This window comes from Struthio camelus, chromosome 3, assembly GCF_040807025.1.
Source record: "Struthio camelus isolate bStrCam1 chromosome 3, bStrCam1.hap1, whole genome shotgun sequence".
Classification (NCBI taxonomy): Eukaryota; Metazoa; Chordata; class Aves; order Struthioniformes; family Struthionidae; genus Struthio; species Struthio camelus.
Genome location: NC_090944.1, coordinates 41,043,922 through 41,057,482, shown reverse-complemented (window position 1 = coordinate 41,057,482; position 13,561 = coordinate 41,043,922). Strand labels below are relative to the sequence as shown.

The 13,561-nt window shown below is 37.7% G+C and overlaps 1 protein-coding gene across 9 annotated transcripts in view; it reads right to left on the bottom strand.

Annotated features, from left to right (window-relative positions):
• The window catches only part of FAM135A (family with sequence similarity 135 member A), an 89,007-nt gene that overhangs the window by 40,304 nt on the left and 35,142 nt on the right, over window positions 1-13,561 (bottom strand). For 7 of the 9 annotated variants that reach the window (XR_011140106.1, XR_011140105.1, XR_011140107.1 and 4 more), the window contains 7 exons: window positions 10,997-11,076; window positions 6,593-6,732; window positions 6,407-6,477; window positions 6,022-6,195; window positions 4,023-4,149; window positions 3,574-3,727; window positions 720-797 (listed from right to left, as the gene is read on the bottom strand). Coding sequence is in view for 6 of the 9 variants with exons in the window: in XM_068937489.1 (XP_068793590.1) it covers window positions 720-797; window positions 3,574-3,727; window positions 4,023-4,149; window positions 6,022-6,195; window positions 6,407-6,477; window positions 6,593-6,732; window positions 10,997-11,076 (824 nt within the window). In the remaining 3 variants the exon portion in view is untranslated. Of the gene's footprint in view, window positions 1-719; window positions 798-3,573; window positions 3,728-4,022; window positions 4,150-6,021; window positions 6,196-6,406; window positions 6,478-6,592; window positions 6,733-10,996; window positions 11,077-13,561 lie in introns of those variants that run through there. The other 2 variants (XM_068937492.1, XM_009689147.2) reach the window with 2 other exon arrangements.

Genomic DNA, 13,561 nt, shown 5'->3' with positions numbered 1-13,561 from the left:
AAGGTGATAGCAAATTAAATATTAACATTCTATAGCAGTAACGTTCATCCAGCAAACGTGATGCAATTTCACTGGCTCTGTTTTTCTTTTTTAAACAAAACCAAAATGCAGATATAGATGATGAGGCTCGTGACCCTATGAGTCTGCGCTGCCATTTTATTCTTTCCCATCATAAACTGCCTCGTGCTTAAACAGCACCGTCTTTTGGCCAACATCAAAGTAACAGCGACACTCTCCAAAGGGAGACGTGTCCATTTGGACTTGGCCAGCTGCAGCTTAAGCCTCGAGAACGTCTTGTGCAGCGTTTGGGAGCAGCAAGCTGTGCAGCAAGCTGAGGCAACCTGAAAGATTTCTCAGGGGAAAAAAATATGAGTCTTTTATTATTTAGAAAGTTGAGTCCATAAGGAATAAGCTGAAACTACCTTTTAAAACTGGCTATTTAAATGGTGACAACTGACTAAACTCTTCAGTCATTTCTGTTTAGTAAAATAGGACAACAAAAATAAAACCACACTAAACCAAGAAAACAGTAATAATTTCTCATTTCACTGTCTATATTCAGCATAGACATAAGTAGCTCAACTCCATACACTTCAGAGTTCAACATACTTTCACTAAGGCTGAATATAGAGGATTTTTTTTCTCCTGTTTACATATAAAAATATTTTATATTATTAATAAAGATCTGAGGGGTTATATCACCTGCTTTGAAAACATACCTAGGTAGGCGTCTCTCTGGGTTCGTGGATATTTTCTTCTGAGAAGGCGTTCATAAAGGACCTGCATGCTGGCCTTGGCTAGTTACAGGGATTGCACACACATGACTAGTTACTAACCTCCTTTTTTCATCTGAGATTTATTATTTGCCTTAAAGTTAGTTAAAAAAAAGCTTATTGCTAGCCTAGCAATTAGTGCACTTAGATCAGTACATTAAAGCATATCATTTTAGTGTAGTTTCTAGATTAGATATTACCCATGATGTACATTATGCTTACTTTCTTTCCTGTTTATTTCCTGAAACCAATAATACTTAACGCTCAATTAAGGTTACTGAAGTAGTTCAACAGCTCTTTGCACATGCTTCTGCAAAATCACTGTCTTCTTAAAAGTACATGATAGTTGAAAATGAGTTGAAATGCACATCACAAAATTCAGCAAACAGAAGAAAAACTTAAAGAGAGAATTTATTTAAAACACAAAAAGGTGACGATTCTGAGATTTAAACAGGACTTGAGATTTCTCTTCCCCAAAGTCCATTCAAATTTCATGTACAAAATTTCCACAGTGAAATAATTCATTTATTTTAAAAATTAAAGATAAATACAAAGGACAACAGCTGTGTACTTTGTGAAGTTTAGAGTGCTTCAATTTCTTTGCAGACATTACAGAAACATGGCTTTTTTCTTTTTTTTAATTGCTGACGGATTTTAAAGAAAGTATTGTTAGTGATTAGCATTAGTTATTTGTCATGAGCAAAAGGTGAGTAATAATACTGTAATTAATATTTATATTATTATTCCTTTTTGTTATATCAATTGTCCGAAACCACATATATAGAATACAACTGAAATAAATGAAAAAAGATTCACAAATTAGAAAATAAAGTAATTACAGCAGAAATTGAAAAGATTTTGGAAAAAAAAACAGGAAACAAACCATCAGCAAAATATATACAGTGTACGTTAAATGTAATTACAAACTTTCACATCTCTCAATATATTTATTTTGAGCATTTCTGTTCAAACTTGCATTTCCTTAAGGTAAGCTAAAATACTCACAGAAATCATTAAAGGTCTGACTCAAGTTCCACTGAAACTTATGAAAATCTTTTTGCTGACGTATGAGGTTTGAAGGGTACCACCCAGCTATGAAATTCAATTAACTGCTTCTTTCACAGAATCACAGAATGGTTGAGGTTGGAAGGGACCTCTGGAGATCATCTAGTCCAACCTCCCTGCTCCAGCAGGGTCATCTAGAGCACATTGCCCAGGATCACATCCAGACGGGTTTTGAATATCTCCAGCGAAGGAGACTCCACTACCTCTCTGGGCAACCTGTTCCAATGCTCTGTCACCCTCACAGTGAAGAAGTTTTTTCTCAGGTTCAGATTTCTATTATATATATTTTGTGAGAATGTTTTACAGCACGTAAGGTCCTATCGGAAACATTTAAATATCAAGATTTAGTCTAAACCTACCCCTTACAATGTCAATAAAACCAACAGATTACTTGGCAAAAAGCGCATTTCGTCATTAAAAGGGAAACTAACAGTTGGGACATCCATAAAATAGGGCGTCCCCTCCTCTCCAAAATGAGATTAAAATAACTGAAAAAAAATTCTTTGCATCGTAACTGTAGCAGTGTTTTTGCTTCTATAAAGAAAAAGCCTCAGTTTCTGCATTACTGGAATATGTAGTTTATGCATAGATTTTTAGCATCCTTCCTCCAAAAATCCCACTCTGAAAATGGTTTTGCATTTTTGAATATATATATGAAACACTGTTTGTTTGAATCAGTAACTGGATGCAATAGCACACTTTGAAATAAATTTTTATGACTCCATTTCTTGTCTTATGAATTCCTAATACTTAGTTTTGATAGTGTTAAAATTATGCAATCATATAATCAATACCTGCTGTCCACAGGCAATGTAAATTGCAGAAGACCTGTCCGTGTTTTGGATTTAAATAAACTTTACATTACTCAAAAGGAATATGTTTACTGGAAAAAAAAAAAAGACTAATCAGTCCTTTGCAATGCCAACGCATTCTCATTTTTATTTATACCACTCTCCCAGTCCTACAAGTTGAGAGTAGGCTCACTAATATACCAGCCCTCTACAGAAATGCATTTCATGCAGTATTTTCAGTTATTTTTATCAAATGTGGTTTTCATTCAAGTTACTGGGTATTTTCCCTGCCATAAAAGCTCTAACTTAAATTTCTTTCTATGAATCTGTTCTGTATGAGTTTAATTTTAACTTTATTAAAGAAATAGCTGCTCAGAAAACATATTTTAACTAAGTTTTATAAAAACAATCGCTGCGTATTCAGATTGCTTTTCCTAATTCTCAAGTAATTAATCCATTGGTCATTTTAAAAGGTTGCACTACCAACTGAGTCAGCAGCAATTTCTTCTTGTAGGTCTTGTTTTCAGATAAGTTTCCAATGCAATATCCTTCTCAAATCAAAGGTTACCAAATTTCAATTTTTAAATGACTATACAACGTTTCCTTATAACATACAACCAGCTACAGCATGCTTTTTTAGATTGCGAGTTTCTCCAACTTTCTCACTGCTCAAAACAATGATTTGAAAAACAGGCCAAATCTTAAAACCAAGATCTACAAGAAAAAAATAATTTGCATAAATTCAGACTGTTATCTCATGATCTCGTTAGTGGGGTGACAGTACTTTATTTTTTCCCCATGAGTTATTAAGTTCCAGTTAGGGTTGAGCAAAAAAATTGTAGGTATACAAGAGGTACAAAATTAATGCGGGTTTAACCTTGAAGAGGGGACATTTTAAATAAACATTGAGAGGAAAGTGATGTATTTTATTATATTCAACATACCCAGTTCAATTCGGTGAGAAGAGGGGAGCTCCCTTGCTATCGTAACGAAATAGCTATGTAACCCTTTGAAAGCAAGCAGCAAACTGGCACAAAGCGTATAGTGGAAATTATAGGCATGATTGAGGAAAGACTCTGAAACCACAAAATTGCAACCCTAAAAAAAGAAAAAAAATGCACATATTAATTTCATACCGTAAGTGAAGCATTAACAGAATAACTAAAATGGATTTTTCAATAGACTGCAATATCTTAAAAAAAGAAGGTCAAATATTTTAAGCTTTCCAACTACATGACCCTGAAACATAACAGCCTTTTGGAACAATTTTTCTCTTTTCCCGTATCTCGTACCTCCAAAGTTCAGTCTTTATCAGACAGTATTTCTGTGAAAAGGTAAAAATCCACGCTGCCCAGCAAAACATAAACCAAACGTTTAAGTGATATATGCTTACATCTGCTGATAACTGTTTTGTGTAGTTACTGCCAAAGACTACACTTTCAAGGGAAGGAATCACCGAGTCCCTGTTTTGTGCTGGCGCGTTCCTGTTTAACCACGTATTCTTCACGGGGCGAGGAAAGCTGTAAAAACAAACTGAATATAAAAAGATGCCTACATCTTTATATACACAAACAAACTGAATAATTTTAATACACTGTGTGCCACAAATCTGTCTCAGTTACAGAAATTCTCCGGTTTTCATGAAAAGTAGCAAAAACAAAGACTCTCAGTAATAATATACTGTAAGTTCCCAGGCTGGTAGGGTCCCCTTCTAAAGCAGTACTTATAAAGTAGTTTTCCTCAAAGAGCACCTCCAGCTAGTTGTTGGAGCAATTTAAGAAGCTACTACCCTCGACTGTTTTGTTGCCGTCGCTCACCACAAAGGTCAGCGGACTGCGCCAGGAGACCGGGCAAGCTCTCCCTCCTTCTTTTTAACGCAGAACTCCAACAACTTAAACAGTATTCCTGAAAGTTTAAGCCAAACGGATCAATTTTGAATTATAACAGGTAAGGAGCACTTGTTTTCTGCCAACTTTGCTGCGGGAACGTTAGCTCCTACAGGTGAATCAGCAGCAAACTCCTGGAGAGTTGTCACACAAGCCGTCACTGCTGTTTTCTTAACGAACGCCTGATCTCTGCTAGTCGAGGAGAAAGCCCATCCAAAACCCCAGCGCCTCCCCAAATTGTTCAAAAAAAAAAAAAGGACAACTTGGATCCCTCACATTCCGTCCTGACTGAAAATTAGTAACAAAACCTGTTTTTCACGGTCTCTCAATAAAACGAAACTTGACCCCGCATCTAAAGGACAAATGCAGGTGAAACTCTTGAATTTCACTGCAGTATGTTTGACAACTGACATCATATATACGTGCTGCTGCTGTAAGTGTGCAATTTTATCAGATGAAGCCTTCAAGAGCAATACTACCTTATTCTCATCTCCTCACGGCTTACTCCTCACCCAAATAATGCTGTGCCATCCCTTCAGACCTGCCAGGTCAGTTATCATTATATAGCCATGCCTGCGACACATCACCGAAATAATCCAACTTGGAGGGGGGTTACTAAATCAATACGTAAATAAATAAATAAAAGCCGGTTGATTTCTCCAAACTGGCACAGTGCTGCTGCACAAAACAGCTGCCTAACACGCGCGCTGACACAGCGTGCCGTGACGGGAAGACAGACAAGCAGTGGGAACATCTTAAGCTAAAGGCTTGGCCATAAAGGCCACAGCCTGAGCGTGAATAGGAAGCAACGCAGGGGGAGAAAATAGCACGGCGTATTTGGAGACCCTGAAAGATGGCAAAGCCACATACACTAAAGAAAAAGCCATGCAAGGAGCACGTTTCATACTTCTAGCTGTATGGCCCTTTTCATGTTCGCTTTTGAGTGAGAGAAATGGAGAAGACAGATACTGTAAAGGAAGACAGAAGTGAATTGTTTTCTGCTCATACATGGAAAAAAAGGGGAAAAAAAAAAGATGCTTCAGCAAAAACTAGGAAAAAGCCTTTTTAAAGACAAAATGAAATCCCTCTGCTTCATTTACTTTAGAGAACATAAACACATCATTTGCAGATATTATTGCTGCTACAGTAGTAATTGAAACCTGAGAAATAAAGACAGCTTACAGCTCTTGTATACCAGAGGCAGCAGCTGATCTTCCTGGTTAAGGATACGTATAAATACCTTCCTTCTCACTTCTACAGTTTTGAGTATTATCTCTCTTCTGCACCATCTACTCCTCCTTCTAACAAAAACAAACTCAAAATTTGTTCAAAAAGGTGGCTTTTAAAACAAGAAGTCTCTCCTCCCTCTGACCCCTGAATTCCAGAGTTGCCGTACAGCAAATCACATTGTTCATAGACTTAACTCCTTCCCAAGTATTCTATTTTCATCGCATTTACAATTGGGCACCCAAATACTTCATTTGCATTTTATTAACAGGAGATTACCTTATCAACGGCTGATGCAGAGCAACCAAAGAAGCATGGACTATAACAGATATGACAGAGAGGTGGAAGTAATCAAACATAACATTGACATAATGATGAAGGCCCCGATGCAAGTTAAAGTGCAACTTCAAAGTTCGGCTACTGATTGGCTGTAGTGTGCTCAGGTCATCGGGTCTAAAATAAGTTAAAAAAACAAAAAATCACATACAATTAGAGTAACCATTTTTTAAAGTAGGTAGGCAATGAAATTAGAAGTGCAATATATAAGCAGGTTATTAGTAATCGATGCGCCTATCAATTCAGCATTGGTGTATACTTTGGAATGGTAATTTAGAAACAGATAACAAATTGTTGCTTTCATAAAATCTTTTATATTTAAACTTACGAATAGTCTGTATCTGTGAAGTGTAGATCTAACGTTAGCAGAAAATTCATTTCATTAAGAGATTCTTCAATCTAAAAAGGAATTGTAGAATCATGAACTCTTTTCAGGCCCCGTATTTATAGGAATCCAAACTATAAATAACAAAGATTTGAGTATCTGGATATAGTAAGCTGAATGGCAGATTACCTTCCTCTCATCTAACAGCATTTTTATTTTGAAAATCATCACATCATTGACAGAAACTTCCTCATTTTTGTAAAGAATTTGAAATGTTTTACTGCAAACCATATTGTCATGGACTGAAGCAGGAAAGGCAAGATCTGCACCTGAAAAGAGAGACACAAGCGTTAATATAAGTGGTCTAGAGTCTGGAAACTCTGGAGCAGCTGACAAGTGAAACTCCCACTCCTGTTAGTTTCAGGTCCACTACTAGAACTTAAAACCAGCACAATCAGCAGTTTTCATTTTAGTCAGCAGCTACTGGAGTTTAGAGGAAGGTTTTTGTTTCTAAGAAATACTGTATCGATATTTTTGCATGTAATTTACTTTTAACACAATTTCTAGACTGAAGATTTTTTGCTTCGTTCCAAGATGGAAAAAGTCAGTCCAGGCACCAAAAATTCTAATAAAAAGCCTGAAATTTGTCTTGTTTCATTCAACATTACTGTTGCTTCCCAACTTTTAAGCATGTTGAGAACGGGGAATTACTTACAGATGAGGCAGTAAGGTTAAATGACATGCACATGGAAATGAATTAATCAAGCATACAGGTGGTTCTTTCCTTCCTTCCATAGTTTTGCATACTACTCTGGTGAGACCAGTTCCAAATACGCCATCTCAACCTTACATTTCTTGTTCAATATGGCAGTTCTGCTTTCAGTCCAGAAGCTGCTGATCAAAAAGAGTTCACAAAAGTGTGGCAAAGGATTCCCCAACCATTTGTCAAGAGAGGTCAAAAAACTTCTAGTAGGAATGAGAAAGGGAATGGTTTAAAGAAAAAAAAATGACTGAGGAAATATTTAGCATAATAGGAAAGGGTTTACCACATCGGAAATATCACGGCAGGCACTAGCCTGTGAAACAACAAGTTAAAGACAGTGGAACTTGGAAAAACAAAAGATTAGAGCTGAAATACTGACCACTGCTTACCACTCTTCAACAAGCAGACCCAATAGCATTGACCTCTTTCAGTACCCTAACTCTTAGATATTTTGAAATATATTTTTGAAAATTCTTTTTATTTTTCTTAATAGATTACTTCAAAGGAATCCACAGAAGAAAAAAAAATCTACAGAGTCTGTGCTTCACAGATTTGGGGTCTACAGGCCACTGATAGAAAATCACTGCTAGAGTCCATGCAGGGCAGACATTCCCACACTATAACCTTCCTAACATTTGAGTCTAACCTCCCTTCAGAAACGAGAAACAAGTGTAAGCACTGGTTCACTGAAGTGGTTTCATACACATCCTGCAGTTACGTCTCCTGGACAAGCTAGATATAAAGGCTGAACCAATAAAGGTAATCCCCCCACATAACGCCACCTTCAGCTTTTATCAATCCATCTGGCATGATAAAGGTGAAGGGCAGAGAGGGTATGGTTTCCTGGTACACGTAATCCGATATAACTGTTTGCCGCGGGTGAAAGGTATAGCCTCTCGTCTGACACAAAAGTAATGGAAACATATGGCCGCTGTCCCACTGCCTATGCACTACCCAGCTCTTTTGGTACCAGCTCCCATCCCACCGACTTCAGTGCAAGGAGAAACCTCGCCCGCAGGAGAACAGCCACAGAGGAAAACCCAAAGCCAGCAACAGCAGACCTGCACCCACGTGGGGATCGAGTGCACCCAACCACAAAACCAGCAAAGCAGAACAACCCCAACTACGGACTGACTAGACTACTTCTGGGCTTGTATCCACACAACAAAGCGATCTCGACAAGCTGTAGGTCTGTAAGAAAGAACAGAAAACCCAGGAACCAGGGGAGCGGTAAAAAAATATCGGGGAATCTATTCATTCTTGCAGGGTAGAAAGGGACATTTCATTCCTAATAGGATTAATTTTTTTTTTTTAAATAGCCTCTAGTTTCTGATAGAAGGTGGCATTCAGAACAGCTTCAAAGCTGAAACAACCCCATGCAGACTAGAATTATTCTTTTAGCTTTCTGGAGCATGACTGCATCTCCTTCCAAATCACAAGGATGCCACCAGAAGGCTGGAGGTGAAGCAAGTGCCTTGCTGTATCACATTGTAATGGAAGCTTGTCCTGGGTCCTGCGTTATTCCAGTGAACTACCAAAGGTCACGGGAAACACAACAGGAAGAAAAAGGGATTAGAAAGAGACACGGGACCTGATGAAGAGCTGGGGAGGGCTGGAGAAGCGATGGAAGGAGAAGCAATGGAGCAGGAAGAAGGTCAAAACTGAGACGATATAATTAACTTGTGGAATAAAAAGGAAGAGTTAGATCACATGAAGAGTCTGAGGGAAAGGGGAAATCACACAGCCAAGGCAAGGAAACTGGGGGAGACTTGTGGAGAGGCTAGGGAGAACTAATAACTCGGCAACAAGACATGGACTGAGATGTGAAAATCACAATGCTGTCAAACTAAAAAGGACCTAGAAAAGATGCAAGTATGAGGAAGACAGAATAACAGATATGCTTCAGAGGCACAGGAAGACGTGCCTGGTCACTGTATCACACCCATCTCAAGAATGAGAACCGTGGGCTCCAGCCCAGCTGCAATTCCTCTTCATCAGCAAACACCAGACACCTTCAGAAAGTGGCTCAGTCCTTCAGTGCTCATCCATAGACAGCATAATAGTAGCTTTTTTTCCATAATAACAGCAGCCTCAGTAACTGGTGTGAGCTATTTGATCTCCTGGAACAGTAAGGCTGTGAACTAGATTTAAAGCTGCTGACTCTGCTAAATTAGGCAAGCAGCTGAAACAGATGGAAGGCAGAGGTTCCCTGCAAGATCAAGCATGATGATGTCCACAAGGAGGACAGACTAATACTACAGTGGCATCTTTACCACCAAAATACCCGCAAAGCTGTAGTTTGATGCGCTTTTAAATTTGCACAAAAAAAAAAAAATCAATTCCACCCACTCTTTGGTTGACCTTTCCTTCCTGCTCTCCACATTGTTGTGGCACAAACATTATTAGCAGCTACATGATGAACCAGATTGAGAGACTCATCTAAAAAGTATCCCAGCTTTTGGATTTGGGGCTTTGGCTTGTTTTTTTGAAATGACTGTTTATCAAGTGAATGAGTTCCCTGGTAGAGTTCACTGGCCAGATCAGACATTTCTGTCAGAGCACCGCACAGAGCAATATAGCAACAGGAAATAGCCAGAGGTAACATGGGCTGCCTTTTTTAAATCAGCACTGTTGATTTAAACTCATGTCAAACTGTAGTCTTAATGTTAATGTAGTCTATGCCTTGTAAAGAGAGAGAAAAGGGCTAGAACACGTTACAGAATTCATTAACAATAACGGAATAGCTTTCTGAAAAATAACTGAAGATAGTTCTAAAATACACCATCAAAAGAAAAATAATTCTTTTAGAGAAAATAAACATACTATTTAAGTGACACTACAAAAAATATCAGTTTAGTAGAGCTAAATTCCAGTAAACCCCATTATACTTCTGACTTTAAAAATGTGTCCCTTTGTTCATAAAAATTATTTATTTACTTCACATATATCCAGGGACTATTCAAGAAGCTTCGGTGTCTACATTGTGATTCTACTCAATAATGCAGGGTACAGTAATCTCCTATGACAGTGTCTCAGCCTGCAGTAAGTTTTTCTTTCTGGCAATTCCAAGAATTTCACTTGACATTTGAAAACTTAATTAATTTTTGCTTCTCTTCTTTTTTTTTCTTTTTTTCTTTTTTAAACAGAATTAGAAGAGCATTAATATGTTTCTCCAGTTTAATTTGCCCTGGACACAGAAACCAAAAAGTGAGTACCATGTCTAAAAAAAAAAAGAAGGAAGGAGGTGGCAGCAGGTGGATACTTCTGTTCAGGGGCTTAAATCAATTTTTAACTTCACCTCCGGACAGCAGAACAGGAAGGCTGAGGCGGGCAGAGCGGGGAAGGAACTGAACCTTTTCAGAGTCTTCTTTTGGAAAGACACAGGTTTAACAATCTCCAAGAAAGTCTGTTTCTGAAGCTCTCCATTACTTTGAAGCTACCTACTAAAATGAGACCTACCCTAAATTGAGACCTACCCACAGGCCTTGGTCATCTTAGTCCCTCACAAAGGAAAACTGAGCAGATCAGTAGAAAAAACAGAAGATGCTAATACAAAGGAATCACTATGTTGTGCTTCCAATAACGGGAATCAACAGAGGAAATACAAATCAATTACCGAATTTGTGTTACAGTAAGTCTCATTGCTAAGAATAAACAAGCTAATTTTTCAGTAGGTCAGCATGAAATAAGTTATATTTTAATTGTGTTAATAACAAAATACAGAATGAAAATATTCTTATATTGGTTATAATAATGTAAGACAAAAAGGATGCTCCCTCAATTAGCAAGGGAAGATAATGACCTCATTTGCTAAACGCTCTTGCACTTACCAGCTGCGTGTAGCAAGCTAGCTTCTAATTTGTGTGGAATTCTTGGTGGAATTTTCATAGACGCACGAATCTGGTAAAAGCTAAAGCAAAAGACAGTCATTTGCAACACGTTCGGTTCAGTACATCTCATGTACCGTATACAGACGCACACAATGACAACGACAGGGATGGGAAGAAGGGGAGCAGGAGGAAGGAACAGGCCTCAGAAGACCCCAAAACTTAAAACTGTGTTTTACTTTTAATTCGTCATCCATGGTTTTTTTTAAATCATTAACTAGAAATTTGGCCAAACACGTGAACAGGAGAAAGAAGTCTCAATACACAGCTAGCTGTCTTTCCGCTCCTCCAGAGTGCTGGCCCAAGTATTCATTTGGATACCCGCTCCTCATCTTTGAACAGCTCCTTAACCCTGCTCCTGTTCCATACTGGTTCCAACTCTGATTTTGAGCTATGAAATCCCTAAATTGTCTCTTATACTGATTTTTATGGAACATTTTACATGATACAAGAGTCTATATATACTAGATGGTCTGTTCTCTCCATCTCATCCCATTTCAGAAGATTTATTTTTTATTTTTGAGGGTTAACTTCATCCAGCTCAGCGAGCTGATCTGACACAGCTGCACAGGCGCTAGTGCCGACAAAAGGGAGAGAACACCACCGCTCAGACTGGGAGGACGGACAGAAGCACCTTTTCAGACATAAGCATGGATTTAAATGCCCTTAAGAGTACAATGCATTTCATGTCCCACTCAGAGTGTACAGCCACTCATAATTCCTGTGGCTCTTTTAATTATCCAAACTATGCAAATCCAAAGCGTCCTTATGCTGTTGTTTTGGTGTTTTTTTTTTTTTGTTTTTAACAGCTGAGGCACCAGGATTTCAATAGCAACTGATGTAACTGTGTATTAGCCTTACAACCAATAAATAATTCTTAATTAAATCTTTTCACAAAATTAAAAGTCAGCTTTACTTCGGTTAAAACTATATATCAAAGAGTACCATATAATACAAGAGACTTAATAAACCAACAGTGTGGTCAGTGCTAAGAGATGATAGCAAAAATCATTCCTACCTTTTAAAAATCTAATAAAACTCAACCTATTGTAAACTGATAATCATTTTTTTAAGAAACCCATGAAATAAGATTCCAAATACATCTAGTAAGTGATTCATAAACAGTCAAGCATGAATTAATGTTGTATTGGAGAACAAAAATAATACTAACATTAAGCTATCAGCATCCTGTTCTACAGGAGCATAAGGAATTGAGTAGATTTTGAGAGCTCTCTCAATATTAATCCAGTAGGATGCAACCTAGTACACTCATGTCCTTTTTTTTTTTTTGGGGGGGGGGGGGTGTCAGACTTAACTTGCACCTTTCAATCAGTTACTCATTTCACCTACACCAAGGACATATATTACATTCAAATATACAATAGACTAAGCAAGGAGATACTTTCCACCAATCCCCAATTCGCAGTGTAATTTCTGGATCCACAGTAAACACCATCCTAGCACTTGGCACACTACCACTGCAAGCTGTATCCTCCCGTAATCCAAATGACCCGAATGTGATGGCAGAGCATACTGATTGTTATTTCATGTATTGAGAAACAAACGGAAAGTCACTGCTGTGGTGATGACAGACAACTTGGAAGATCACGTCTAACATTTTACAAATTATAGTGAACGGTATAAGGAGGGTTAGCTATGCATTATACTCAAGTACCCATAAATATGCAGACAGGCACTCTTTTCAGCAATTGTGTAAATTGTAAAGGGAAGGTCTAGAATTACTACTGGCCTTCAAGAATTCCTTCAGTTCTTCTTTTTTTTTTTTTTTTAAACAGAAAACTTTTTCCAGCAGAATATTGCCCTGTAGTTTGGATACTTTATGTTAATAAACAAAAAAAAAAAAACAAAAAAACCCAAACATCCCTTTAAGAGCTCTATATATTAAATATTTTTTTCAATAGTTCACAGAAATGCAAGATATTTTACTTCATCTCATTCTAACTTTCTGCCCAACTGTGTCCCTACAGCAGAATCAAAAATATCCAGAATCTGCATCAATCTCAGTTCATGTTTAGAACTATCTGATGGTTCCATGTGAATGGAAGATATATTCAACTAAGACTTAATAACTTCATCAAATGTGCAGAGGTTGACGAATTAGGACCTTAACAAGGTAAGATGCAAGGCAGAGGCAAAATAAAAACTGGACACTGAATAGAAAGGTGGTGTAACATGACATTCCTATTATTTAATGCAATTAGACTAGTTCTCCACCACAATGCTATTAAATGACTATTTACAACCCAGGCCTTCAAGAAAGCAATAATCAACAGCATTGTTTATATTCAAGTCCATGACACATATGCTTAGAATGTAAATTGTGAAACAAAAAGGCGGTTAGAAAATCCTTACTTATCATGTAATTACTTGCCAGCATTGCATGAAAAGCAGAATATTCTACCCCTTATACTACTGTCTGCCTGATGTTTTTTAATTTCACTTAATGGGGAGATAAAGGTGTACTGTTTGCTTGTTTGAGACAGGTCA